Source organism: Montipora capricornis, chromosome 14, assembly GCF_036669925.1.
Source record: "Montipora capricornis isolate CH-2021 chromosome 14, ASM3666992v2, whole genome shotgun sequence".
Lineage (NCBI taxonomy): Eukaryota > Metazoa > Cnidaria > Anthozoa > Scleractinia > Acroporidae > Montipora > Montipora capricornis.
The window spans coordinates 6921874-6936337 of record NC_090896.1 but is presented as its reverse complement, the minus strand read 5'-3'; the positions used below and the strand labels follow the sequence as shown (position 1 = coordinate 6936337).

The window sequence follows — 14464 nt, the reverse complement described above, 5'->3', positions numbered from 1 at the left end:
TGCGCGGTCCCAATTTCTCGTGCAATTTCTCATGCAATTTCTCATGCAAGATTTGTGATTGGCTGGAAAGGTCCGGTTTCGCGGAAAAATCAACCTAAAAATAACTCGGTCCGTAAAAATACAGGGAAGTTGTACGCTCCTGGTCAAGATTTTCCAGGTATTTATTTAATGCCACAGTGACGAGCAAAAGAAAGTTTCTGGAGACAACGGCTCGGCGTCGATGTAAAGCAGATTACTTGATTTTTATTCTTTGCAAAAAAAGATTTCGTTTCCGATTAGCTACATGCAGAAATTGATTTCTTAAGTCACCATTTGCGATGACCCATTTTCTCGAATAAGCGCTCCATTGGGACCGCGGCGCTTATTTGCTTTTTTGTCCCAAATGCGGCGGTTATTCGAGTAAATACGTAGCTACGTTCGAGGAACCGAGATGGGAACCGAAACGAACCCGATGAAAGCCGAGGCGAACCCGAGACGGAGGTATGGATTAGGATACACTTGTGTTAGATCTTGTAAAGCCCTTGAATCTTTGTCAAACAAAAAATTGGGAACTAACCACTGCCGTTTGAAATAGTAAGTAGGTAATTTCATCTCACTTTTTAAATCTTTCGTATCGGTTTTATGTTATTTTCTTGTTTTTTTGTCTTCAAAGGAAAAGTGCAACACGAAGAATGGAGAGGAAGCGTTAACCTTAGATGACGTTGAAAACTTTATTGGTGAAGTTACTCAACAAGTACGTGTACCTGTTGCATGATTAGCATAATAATAAGGAATTTAAGGGCCCGTTTAAACGGTTTGGGCTTTTGCCTCAACATGCATTCAACACTTTGTTGAACCAAATGTTCTGTGCGTCCAACATTGTTAAAAGCGTATTGAATCAAGGTTAAATGGGTTTAAACTTTCATTCAATATCGATTCAGATATCCTGTGATATACGTAATTTTGTGCGTCGCGGTGAAAAATGGTAGTGTTTCCACCTTTTTTTTCTAATAAACGTAGAAAATTGTGCTTTGTCACCAATGTGTCGTCGTTACTTAAGCTCCCTATTTAAGAGTACCTTATCAGATTTTTGTGATAGTGTAAAGCTAGAGGTCTTGCAACTTTAGGCAGGAGGTGAATTACGACTCCCGAAAAACGACTGCGTGGGAGGCTAATTTGTTATGCACACCCAGTTTCTTCGTCATTGAAACGTTATTTTAGTTTACATTTTGTTCCACTCACTTCTTATTGTCTATCCCGGTTAATTTTATTTGATTCGCCTTTGTTATCTCAAGAATAAGAGGAGCTTATTATTATTATTATTATTATTAGTAGTAGTAGTAGTAGTAGTAGTAGTAGTAGTATTGTTGTTGTTATTGTTGTTATTGTTATTGTTGTTGTTATTATTATTGTTGTTTATATTATTGATGTTTATATTATTATTGTTGTTATTGTTGTTGTTATTGTTGTTGTTGTTGTTATTATTATTGAGTAAATTACTGTTATTTAGTCTGTTATTTACTCCTGGAGTGCAGGGTCCAAACCAGTGGCACACCAGGGCTACTTGATCTTGCTTTTGGTACAGAACCTGCCTCAGTATGTCTGTTCGTAATGAGGTTGTTTTCTGCAACTCACTGATGCTGATTGCCCCGGGAATTTTTTATGTGTTTTTCCATTCCCTTCATGGTGAACCCCAAAGCACCAATAACAACTGGTGCTATTTCTGTTTTTATGTCCCACATTCTGGTTGTTTCAATTCTGAGGTCTTTCTATTTGAATAATTCTTCAATGGTCTTTGTTGACGTGTTTCTATGTGATGGTACTGCCACACCGATAAGTTTGCAGGGTTTGTTCTTATGGTCTTTGATCACAATATCTGGCTTGTTACATGCTAATTCTCTATCAGGGTGTATTTGCGTGTCCCAGAGTATTGTAGTTCTTTCATTTCCAGTGATAGTTGCTGGTTCGTGTTTATATCTTCATATCTTCCAATGTATATATGTTGCTGTTTTGTTTTGTCTTTGATTATAGTCACTTTATTATTAGCATATTGCGCGTAAGGCCCCGTGCGCGCTTTCATCGTTAATAACAAAGAGGGCAAAATTACTGAATGCTGATTGGTCAATGAAGAGGGTATTTTTTCTTAATTTTGCTTGAGAAGAGGGCAAAATTACTCGCTCACGATTGGACGAGCGCCAAAAATTCTCGCTTCTGATTGGCTGAACGTACGTCTTCCACATTCAGTTGGTTTGTTCTGTTTGAGCAAAACAACTTCGTCTTCATCGAAGTTTGTCTTTTAATTCGCGCTGCATTCGCCGAAAAGGCATAAAGATTAAGAATTGGCTTTAAAAGATGATCTGAAATTTGAATTTTCGAGTGACAAGAAGAAGGGCAAAAGGTTTTTTTCGAGAAAAACTTAAAACTTGGATCGGCTTACATGGCGCCCGGCGTAGCGGGATTGTGTGGTTGAAAAACAAAATGATTCCTTTCGTCAAGGGCTTTCAGTTTGCCACGACATCTTGCAGCTCAACAAAAAAGGTCACAGAACAATTTGCCATTGACGGGAGGAACGAGTAGCTCAAATTTGGTGGATTTCTTTGGACAAACCGTTTGCTATGTTTACGGATGCGTATTTGCAAGTGGTAAAAACCTCTACAGCACAGGTGAATAAAATAAATTGAAGCTTAACATTTGGTTTAATCGTTGTTACTGTTGTTCAGGAATGAAACTCGTATTTTCCTCTCGAGGGGATGTAAATAACAATCATCTATACTCGTTTTGGACGCAAAGAACAAGTTGACTTGCTTGTCTGTTTGTCAGTTGTTTTGCTTCCGAGCGAACGAGTGTTTCCGCTTAGCTGTCTGTTTTTCGAGGTGCCTCAACAGTGTTAAGAAAATTTTGCCCTCTTTGTTATTAACAAGTAATCGCATGGGTCCTCGTAAAACTAAGGATTAATATCACTTGTGTTTTCAGAAATTGCTGAAATTGCCCTCGTCGCTTCGCGACTCGGGCAATTTCAGCAATTTCTGAAAACACGCGTGATATTAATCCTTAATTTTACTCGGCCCCATGCGATTACCTATACAAACTATTGGGAAAATCCCCGTATGATGGCCGAACGCATTGGCGCGAGTAGGGCCGGCAAAAGCCTTACGGCCTTGCTTGGAATACGCACTGCTCCGTGCTATGCGATTTTAGAGGATTTCGTCACATTTTCGCACGGAGCAATACGTGTTCCTAGCATTTTCCTAGCGTTTTCCGGCCCTTCTCGCGCCAATGCGTCCGGCCCTCATACGGGTTTTTTTTCTTATTGTTTTACAATGAAAACGCGCGCGGGGCCGTACTGGCCATATAATAGGCTGATTTAGCAACAGAACGGGAACGTTAGTGGCGACGGCGCGCGCAGAAAAAACACCAATGAGAATTCAGAATAGAGTAGACTCCACTCTTTTTTTCTCTATTCTAAATTCTCATTGTTAGATTTTGTTGCGCGCGACGTCGCCACTGACGTTCCCGTTCTGTTGCTAAATCAGCCTAATATGGGTTAATGACCAAGTTTGTTCAGTCAAGATGGCTGGATGTCGGTCAAGTTCTTTTTTTGCGTGTTTTTGGACCGAGACGAAGTCGAGGTCCGTAAACACGCAAAAGAAGAACGAGGCTAATATCCAGCCATCTTGACCGAACAAACTTGGTCAATAAAGGATTTTTTTATATGGGATAAAACAGCAAAGACATGATCTTTGATCTTGCGGGATTAAGCGGGAAATCCCGAACGGGTAGCATAGCTTCATCTTGCTCGCTCGGGTTGCTAAATCAGCCTAATATGGGTTAATGACCAAGTTTGTTCAGTCAAGATGGCTGGATGTCGGTCAAGTTCTTTTTTTGCGTGTTTTTGGACCGAGACGAAGTCGAGGTCCGTAAACACGCAAAAGAAGAACGAGGCTAATATCCAGCCATCTTGACCGAACAAACTTGGTCAATAAAGGATTTTTTTATATGGGATAAAACAGCAAAGACATGATCTTTGATCTTGCGGGATTAAGCGGGAAATCCCGAACGGGTAGCATAGCTTCATCTTGCTCGCTCGGGTAGCCAATCACAGCGCGGGATTTGGTTCATCTTGCCCGGTCATGGAGCTAGTCATATAATAAGATAATGTTATTTATTTTGTTCAAACTTCATATTCTGAGTGCTCATGAATAGTGTAAAGAGTCCTTATGATAAAATGCTTATTGACTGAGTTTAGGTCTGGCCGGAAAAGAAAATATTTGGCCCTTGGTCGTGGTGCGCGGTCGTCGCTTCGCTCGGTCCTTACGGCATGACCTCGGGCGAAATATTTTCCCGTCCGGCCCTCCCGCTCAGTTAGTGAATTCGTATCATTCATCACCCACAACAACATTGTCATTTCTATCCTCATTATCAGGAGCAATTTACAGTCGAATCAGCACCGATCAACACGACAACTAAAGTCCATGAAGACGAACCAATGGAACAAGACAATCCTTGGGGAAGCACATGGATTAAAAACACGCGAATTCAATTTTGCTCCGGCGATTTGACAAAGCAGTCGACGGACGCGATTCTGATAATAAACAAAGACAACCTCAACCTTAAAAAAGGTGGTCAACTGAATCGAGAGATTGCCAAAGCAGGAGGCTTATCACTCAAGGAGGAATCTAAAATAGTAATCACTGAAAATTGAGTTCAACTTCCAGGCGATGCTGTTATGACTGGATCCGGGAATCTTCCTTGTTGTTACATTATTCACGTGATTTCGTACCCGGGTTCTCCACAAATTCTCGACTTACAACTCGGTGTGAAGAAGGGACTCCAGTTGGCGGACGCACAAGGACTAGTTTCCATTGCTCTCCCAGCTATTGGCGCCGGAGCCCTGCATTTGTCGTTAGGCGACTCGTCTCGAGTGTTATCTGGAGGTATTCTGAGCTTTTTGGTCCAGGCTCCCAGGTCACTTCGCGAAATTAAACTTGTATTTCTTGAAGAGAGCACACTGATGTCATATTTTCATGAGATGAAACTGGAATTTGTCCCTTTTGTAATGCTTGAAGAGTATTCTCCCTTGTCAAGTACTAATCCGTCAGACGACGATTTCAAACTGGTACCGTTATCGCAGCCAGATCTAGAGGAATGCAAAGCAGATGACGAGCAAATTTTCAATAGCCCTCCTGCTTCTCCGACGCAATTCCGTGTGTATGGCCAGAATCGACCGAGCATCGTCAACACGATAAGCAGTATGCGACAATTTTTTGCTAGTCATTGTGCGAGTCAAAAAATAACCCACAAGATGGTGCCTCAGATCACCCAAGAGTGCTGGTCTTCGCTCTTCAAGGTCGCAATTCACCACGAGGTCGAGTTAATGTGTAATGCGTCCGAAAACGGTATCACCGTTCGTGGAAATGCGAATGATGTGTCCAAAGTGGTCGGCCGCGTCTGGCAGGAAATTACAAGGCTGTCTGAGCAGCAAAGCGACTTGGAAAGACGCAAGCTTCTGACGAAGTATGTTCGATGGAATTTTATCCTTCTCGATAAGGAGATAAGTATTAAAGAAAATATTAGCGCATCCCTGGAAGACGCATACAATCAACAATGTCGCGAAGTTCGACTTTTTGTGCAGAATTGTGAATTCAAGGTGGATTTCAATGCAATGACTGTATTCTCAACCCGCAGCCAGAACCCACCTCTTCGTCTAAGTCGAAGAATGGCTACGGACTCCGGTAGGTGAATTAAATCATCTTGGTGCATTTAGAAATTCTAAGCGGGGCGAATGACTACAAACATTCAACTGATTCTTTAAAAAGTCTTCTTCGAGTTTGCTAAACCTCACCAAAGGGAGGCTCTACAGAAAACGAGTCAAGTCTTTTAAGTCGCCGCAGCCCACGTTTCTGGGCTAGTCAGTACAGTCAAACCGGTTTAGGCAAGGCTAGTCACTACAGTCAAACCGGTTTAGGCAGCGTGTGCATCATATTTTTGACAAAGGTAAAGGTAAAGGTAAAGTCAAGTCTGCTAGGAGCCTAGAAGGCCGGCTCTTATTTCCGGTTTCTGTAGCATGAAGCGACTAGGAGTATTTCTACTCCCGCCTGGATGGGGTGCTTGTCCATCGCAAGGTTACTCCCAGCATTAAATTCGTTGGTACCCATTTATACACCTTGGTGGGGAGAGGTACCGTGACAATAAAGTTTCTTGCTCAAGAACACAATAGGCCATTTTGCAGATACGGCAGCCACTTTGATTTCTGTTGTTTCAAATAGCCATTACGAGATGCCCAGGGGGCAAATAAATATTATTTTGCCCCCTGAGCATCCCATAATGTCCTTCGAAACAATGGAAATCAAAATGGCCGCCGTATCTGCAAAATGGTCTATGTCCCCGGCCAGGACCCGAACCCGGACCACTCGATCCGGAGTCGAGCGCACTGACCATGAGGCCACCGGGCCTTTTGACAAAGCGAAGGTCAAAATCGAGCCGTGAGTACGAAAATCAAAATGGCGTCTAGAAGTGCGATCGTGGATTGATCTGGGTGTAACACTGTCTCCAAGCAACGGCTTGCGCATACTCAATAAAGACTTAAAAAGATTTCTGCAGAGTCCTTTCCTTCTCGTCGATTTAGGAAAGGCTCTGCTGACAGAGTGGCTAACAGAAGGCATCATGCGAATTACGGATTGACTTCAAAAGGGAAAGAACTTGTTTAACCCTCAGTATAAAAATTGCCCTACTAAGGTGGAAGAGGGGGAACTGCAATGGAGTTTTAAAATGTGGCACAGCTTTTGGACGTATGATTGAAATCATCAATGATTACGACTGAGTTTTGCATAACTGCCCCAAGGAATTTCCACGATTGTAATTTTGTCATTGTAAGTGTAAAAGGGATTATTTTTGTCAATGCTAGACTCACCTGGCTGATGGTATGATTTTTAAATATGTTTTATCGCAGGGATTGTTACGCCAGATTGTTGGAATCCCCAGCCTTGCTTTCCAGATGGGGGCCCCATTCCAGTGCTGTTGGTAAATCTAGACCCTTCAGAAGGTGAATACAGACAGGTATTTGAAAGGTTCTTCAACACGGGAGGTAACGGCAACATCTTGACCATCGAACGAGTGCAAAACCTCTGTCTTTACACGCAGTATACAACGTACAGACAGGAAGTGGAAAGAAATAATGGAAGATCTGGCTACAACAACCAGAATGAGCGACAACTCTTCCATGGCACCAAAGGCTGCAATGTTAAAGCCATCAACTTACAGGGGTTTAATAGAAATTTCTGCGGAAGAAACGGTGAGTTTTAAGCCTCTCTGCATAGTTTTAGTGAGCCTTGTCTGGAAAGCCGAATAACCACATCTTACTGATTTTTCTGGAAATTCCCTTAATTAGATGCGCATGGATTTCAATAAGCGTCACGAAGTGTCCCCTTGTTCTTTTCCCCAACTTCAGCATCACTCGTTCCTTCGGAATAAAGCCAATTAACGTTACAAAGTGTCCCCCAAAGTTCTGCTCCTCAAGTAAGAATAAACAACCGCATTTACGTTGCGTCGATTTCCAGCCGAACTCCCAAAACGGCTGGAAATCGAGCCTAGCATTTACCATAAGCTTAAAGTGGTACAGTAATATGATCAAAAAATCATTTCCTTATTTTCTTCAGATTTTGAAAGCGTGTTTGCTTAACACCTAACTGGAAAAATTTTGAGCTTTGAGTTTTATCCAAAGGCTGTTTATTTTGAGTGTAAGTTTTGGATTTCACGGTCCGCCATTACTCACGTTCAAAACTGGCGGATTGGACCTCAGAGGGTTGGATCTAGAGAAAATGACGTCATTTACTCACTAGCTTAAAATTTCAGCGTGTAAACGTAATTTATTACATATGCAAAACACGGGTTTAAAAGTCTGAAAGCCCGAAACTCCCGTGCTGCATATTAATTCGGCCGCGTACACACGCATTGCATTCTTAAACTAGTGAGTCTTTGACGTCATTTTCTCCTCGACCCAGCTCTCTCAAGATTTTAAAGTTAGTAATGGCGGACCAATAAAAATTCCAGTTAAAATAAACAGGTGTCTTTTTAAAATCAGAAGTTAAAACTTGGGTCAGTTAGTGATTAGTTAACATAGTTTTGAAATCCAAAGAAAAAAAGAATTGTTTTTTTGGTCGTAGTACCAATTTCATGTGACGTTCTTGCGTTGAAAATGGTGCGCGGTCGAAATATAAGGGCTTGGTGACTAGTCACCAAGCCCTGATTTTTCGACCGCGCACCATTTTCAACGGAAGAGCCTGCGTAACGCTAACCTTTACCTTTTCCTTATTGTTGGAAAGTGGTAACAAAGGCTTATTATTATTGTTATTATTATTATTATTATTATTGGGGTACTAGTAGCAGACATCAAATAATTTTCAAGTAGAAACACACAGTTTTGAGTTTACAATACATGTTTCGGATGACCAACATCCACCGTCAGTTGCGAATACAAATGAACCGCTAGTCGGTGTGATATAAAAGATAGCTAAATAGGAAGTATGAACACTACATGACAACGTGAATGTGGGACACTGGAAAATACAATGATAGAAAAACAATGGGTATTTAACACAGGAAAATTAAAATCTTAAAATCTTTCAGCACATTTATGAGTCAGAAACATGCAGAGATTTGTGCTCAGAGAATTGCTTTTCAATCCTTGACACCGCCTCCACGCCTTTTCAACTGAAAATCAAGGAGGCCTTGCACATAGGTTGGGAAAACCCCTCATTAAACAAGCAAGTTTAAAATCATGTCAAACAATTTTATTTTAATTTTTCCGTGTTAACTACCCTTTGTTTTTCTATCATTGTACTTTCTATTCCCAATATTCACGTTGTTATTTAGTATTCATACTTCCTATGTAGCTATCTTTTATATCACGCCGATTAGCGGTTCTTTGTATTCGCAACTGACGATGGATGTTGGTCATCCGAAACATGTATTGCAAATTCAAAACTGTGTGTTTCTACTTGAATATTATTAAGGTATTATTAAATTATTGGGCAACACCGTGCGTACGCGCCCACGAGCAATACCGCTAGCCATGATTACCATGAGATGAGACAAGGAACTCATGGGTTCCTCTTAGTATGGCGCTCCGCTTGGGAGCCCTTCGGGTCCCCTGAGCTCCGCTATTATTGCTAATTACCAGGCGACGAAAATTGCGCCGTTTTAGTCATTGCCTTTTGTCAAAATAACGATGGCGATGTAACGAGGCAGTGTGGCCCAGTGGTTAGGGCGCTTGCCTTGAGATCCGGAGAACCCGGGTTCAAGACCCGCTCTAACCACTGGTTGAATTTGATCCTGGTAGTCCCTGGTTCAACTTCCCAGCCGCACTTGTAAATAGCCAACTGGTTTGCTTCCAGCCAGTTGGGATTCTTAACAGTTGTTGTTGTTCTGTTCTGTCGTTTCGTTGTGTTTCATTGGCCCTGAAAAGCTCCTATGGGGAGCGATCAATTAAGTATGTATTAAGTATGGATGGTCTCTATCTGTATTTGTTGCAGGAGCATTGTACGGAAATGGAGTTTATTTTGCTTCAAACGCGTCTTATTCAATGACCTACGCCACACCCGATAGCTTGAACGTGAGGCGCATGTATTTGGCCCGTGTAGTGGTGGGATTCTTTGCGCCGGGACAAAAGGGACTTCTAGTGCCTCCACCATTGCTCCAGCATGCGCCTGAGGTCTTGTTTGATTCTGTAGTTGACAATGTGACCAATCCAAAAGTCTTTGTGGTTTTCCGGGACTTCCAGTGCTATCCAGAATATCTTATTACCTTTAAGACCACTGCTTGAGTGACTGTTCAAGTGCTACTATGATCAAAAAATCATTTTCTTTTTTTTCCTCAGATTTTGAAAGCGTGTTCGCTTAAAACCCGACTGGCAAAATTTTGAGCTTTGATTTTTATCCAAAGGCTGTTTATTTTGAATGGACGGTCCGCCATTACTCACGTTCAAAACTGACCCACTGGACCTCACAGGGTTGGATCTAGGGAAAAGTGACGTCATTGACTCACTAGCTTAAAACTCCAGCGTGTAAACGCAACTTATTATATATGCAAAACACGAGTCAAAAAATCTAAAATCCCAAAACTCCCGTGCTGCATATTAATTCAGCCGCGTACACACGCATCGCATTCTTAAACTAGTGAGTCTTTGACGTCATTTCCTCCTCGACCCAGCTCTCTCAAGATTTTAAAGTTAGTAATGGCGGACCACCAAATAACAAAATTCCAGTTAAAATAAACAAGTGCCTTTTTAAAATCAGAACTTAAAACTTTGGTCACTTAACATAGTTTTGAAACCCAAAGAAAAAGAAGAATTATTTTTTTGGTCGTAGTAGCACTTTAAAGCGTTTAAAGTCGTTCGCACTCCGTAAACTCGAGTAGCTGTTGTTGAACTTCGCAACGAATTGAATTATCGTAAATCAATAGTTTGAACCCAGGGGTCAGTGTTTTGCACGTGTTTTGCACGTGTTTTACAAGTGTAAAAGTTTTATTAAATTGACCCCGGGAGTCATATAATCAAGTAAAGCACTATCGTCCGGGTGCATGATTGTAGTCCTGACAAGAATAGGCCAGTTTCGTATTCTAACGGTTAGACTGGATCTAGCATGAAATGGAGGCTAATGCGGGCAAATTAATTTGCATTTGGAAAGATTTGCCCCCATTAGACTCCATTTCATGCTAGATCCAGTCCAGCCGTCATAATTCGAAAATGGTCTATTGCTTTGGATGACATCAGGGAGCTTACGCAAGAACGACGACGACCACAAAAGAACACCACAAAACAATGGGCTTAATGAACAAAAGCAAACGCTTTGTATGGGAAAACCTTAAATAACAATGACCACAACCAGGTTTTCTGAGCCCGCGAGACTGAGTACCCCCAGCAAACCATTGTTTTAACGAAAACCGCTGGTCAGCAACCTGGTTCTGGTCATTGCTAACGTCTTCCCTTTGCATGCCCCGCACGTACTTATCTCATAATTTATAGACTCGTACCTACTCCCTTCAGCTTGAAATCAGGCAATTTCCAAGCCGGAAAAGGCATTGTTTACATAAAAATTTGTTCGAGTTTTTTTTTTTCTCAGAAACAGTTTTATTTTAGATTGAATTTCAGAATCGCTTATTCTCACTTCAAGTTTCGTGGTCGCGGCAATCTGGAATAACTATGATGTGTTATTAGGGTTTCCCCATTGTTGTGACAAAAATTGCTCTTGTTTTATAACAATAATTGTTCAAGTTAGTGGCGCGCGGGAAATTTGAAAAGAAAAATCGTATCTCGGATACAAACACTTTCTTTGAAAAATTTTAAAATAAATTTCCTGATTTAAGTTTTGTTGGAGGAGACGTTCCCTTTAACAAAACCCCATTTCAAGTCATTTTATTTTGGCTAATCCTAGAATAAAAAGGCTATTAGTTGTGTGAGAGCAACGCAATAGAACATTCATTAAATAGACCAATTTTGATGTATTAAAATATCCTAAACAAAAGGCATCATCTCGAGGCTTAGGGGAATAAACTCATACAATTCCTTATATTTATTCCCCAGAGCCTCTACTTGATGCCGTTTGTTTTAGGACTGAATTTTTATATATCGAAATTGGTCTATTTAAGCAACTCACTTGTATAAAGGTCTGAAGATAAAATTGTTGGAAAACCGAGGCCTAAGTTTGACTTTGTTTCTGCACCCGGCCACGAAGTTTCAACTAACGTCTAAAATACAGGCATCGTCCGAACCTCCCTGGCCCCCCCCCCCCCCCCCACTGATTAGCAAGGCCTGATCGAAATAACAATGGTTGTTTTGTCCTCTGCCATTCTACCCCTAATGTTAGCCGATGTCAAAAAAACATCAAGACTCTGTTTATCCCTCCAATATTTTGCATAAGCATTTTTTCCAGTTTCTCTTGAGACCATTAGTAGTCCCAAGAGAAAATAAAAAACAATGCTTATGCAAAATTTTGGAGGGACAAAGAGTATTATGGTATTTTTTACATTGGTTAATTGGTGTTCATGGCAACTCGACCAGAATGTCATGTGTTCGGACGTTCGGAAGTCAAAACCTCCCGCTTCCCGTACCTTTATCTCCCGGCTTTCCCCCCCCCCCCCCCCATTTCAGTCCTGCTCCCGTCCCCTATAAATTAGGAGACTCAAAACACATCTGGGTCATTTAGCTACGTAATTCTTAAGTGATGACGGTATTAATTGTTCCAACTTGTAGTTCGGAATTGTTTTGTGTCCTGATAAATACACGTTTCCTCGGGCGGATCCAGGTTTTTACAAAATGGGGTCCGGTTAAAGGTGCCACCGAAGGCGGCGCCCCTGTTGGGGACCCCCGGGAAATGTTGAAATTTGTAGTCCTCGAAAACGCGATTTCTGGCATTCTAAGGCAAAGTCAGCGTGTTACAATTTCATAGAGAAGAAATATTTACCCGATGGTTGTCCTCAACGTTCGTTGTGTCTCACGATCAATTAGTGATAGTTTCGTTTTGTCATTGTTCAATTATACCTTATTAACGATTATTGTGCTTTCACGCGTATTTAATTAATATAGAGTGAAACAACTGCAGTTAACGTTTTTAAATTTTGTGTTTTATCAAAGACGGGATCCATAAAAAGCATTCTTCGGGGTATCTTTCCGCCAAACGCTGAACCACAGCCTCGTAGTGGACGGGCGTTTCGTAGTGAATTTTCATGAGAGTCAACTGCCCGACAATCTTTCCGTTGTCATAGTGGCGCGCAGATATCCTTTGACAAGATTCAAAGTACCGTTTGCAGTGGTACATTGTTGGCTGAAGTGACTGGCGTAGTGCAAACAATTCGCAGCAAACAGTTAATGTTAGGGAAAATGTCTGGGTCACAGGCCTGGTGAAAAAAGAACCACATTCGCACCGAACCAAAATATTTAAAGATCGGTACCAGGAGCCCATCTGTCGGTACTCATTTTTTTCTTAATCAGAAAACGTTTTAGCAGCAGCGAATTAAGCCAAACTATGAATACGATGTACTTGTATTTATTTTATATTTTTACAAGTTTTTTGACATAAGGTGTTTTAATGCAGGGGGTTCGATCGAACCCCCTGAACATCCCCACTTCCACCCCCACCCCACCCCAGATCCGCCCCAGGTTTTCAACAATCAGTCCGGAGATTGTTGGGATCATCAAGTCATTAAAATGACGTACTTGCAGCGAGATGTCACCACATAGTAAAATCTTTAGTTCCTTCTGATTCACGGTCATAGACCGAAGGCATAAATGGCGGCCAAAAAAATATTCTGACATCACTAACTCATCATCTTTCAATGGTAAAATTTGCAGGAAAAAATCAATGTTAGAAAATTTTCGCGCGAACGTCTTTAAAAGCTAAACACGTTTTCAGGTCTTAAACACAAAGACGCACCATAAAAGGGATCGCTTCACGCACTGCTTTTGTCGTTCAAACAGGACTGATATTCAAGATGGTGATTAACAAACAGCAACACAGAGATGGAAGCCCTAAAAGATATTTCTAGCGCGGAAAAAGGGGTCTTGGGGATTAAAAAAACAACGACAGGTGCTGGTTTTGCTCGTCAAAATCGACTTTCGGACAAGTACATCCGGCTGCGGGCGGAAACCCTCGATAGGGATAACCTCTGGTATCCTTCCCTCTCATTAAACTGAATGAATAAAGTTGCTATTTATTCTTTCTTTCTTTCTCTCTTTCTTTCTTTCTTTCTTTCTTTATTTATTTATTTGTTATTTATGACATATTACGGACACATTGTCATAAGGGACTTTTTTATTGCACAAATTATCACAGAGTTCGGTTGCGTCAGTAACGGTTCTTACCACGTTCAAGTAGATACTCGTTGATACGTCAGGAGGACAGCCGATCAATGGTATTCAGCAAAGAGGACAATAAATGCTAACTCAGCTTACTTGTTTAATTCACGTCACGAAATAGTCTGCATTACAATCTCTACAGGATGGCAATCTCACACACTTAACAAAGGCAATAAAACAACAACACAGAACTATCTTATATAGGTTGCGCTACGCTATTCTCTAGAACATTCTAAGTGATTAATGTTCTATAAATATCACAAATGTTAAGACTTAAAAATAACTACTGATTCATGAACATTCTACCACTAGTCAGCAATCTACAACGTTCTTTCAACGTCACGCAATTATCATATCGTTACAGCGTCCACGGTTTTGCATGTGCTAAGACACCACGCCTTTTATAGTACATCTCCGTGTTTAAAAAGATCAGCACAAGTTACTCCAATGATGATCCACACTGTTAGAGGTGGGTCGAAAACACAGGTCAATCAATCAATCAATCTTTATTTGCCTCAGTACTAAATAAAATAAACTTCAAAACATACAGGTCACATTCCACAGGTCAAGACTAGAAGTCCCTGCTCCACTAATGAGCAACTAAGCCAAACGTTTTCCGCAGAAGTGGAACAATAC

At 41.2% G+C, this 14464-nt stretch overlaps 2 protein-coding genes across 2 annotated transcripts in view; both read left to right on the top strand.

The window, feature by feature from the left end:
• Positions 1–4681, top strand: part of LOC138031330 (uncharacterized) — a 6606-nt gene extending 1925 nt beyond the window's left edge. The window contains exons 3-4 of the mRNA XM_068879039.1: positions 653–733; positions 4403–4681. Coding sequence (XP_068735140.1) covers positions 653–733; positions 4403–4681 — 360 coding nt within the window. The remainder of the gene's footprint in view (positions 1–652; positions 734–4402) is intronic.
• A 24-nt stretch (positions 4682–4705) lies between these two features.
• On the top strand, positions 4706–10267 carry LOC138032500 (protein mono-ADP-ribosyltransferase PARP14-like). The gene is made up of 3 exons (XM_068880200.1): positions 4706–5711; positions 6929–7270; positions 9510–10267. Exons 1-3 carry the CDS (start codon positions 4706–4708, stop codon positions 9797–9799), a joined length of 1638 nt encoding a protein of 545 aa, XP_068736301.1. The 3' UTR covers positions 9800–10267.
• The last annotated feature ends 4197 nt before the right edge of the window (positions 10268–14464 follow it).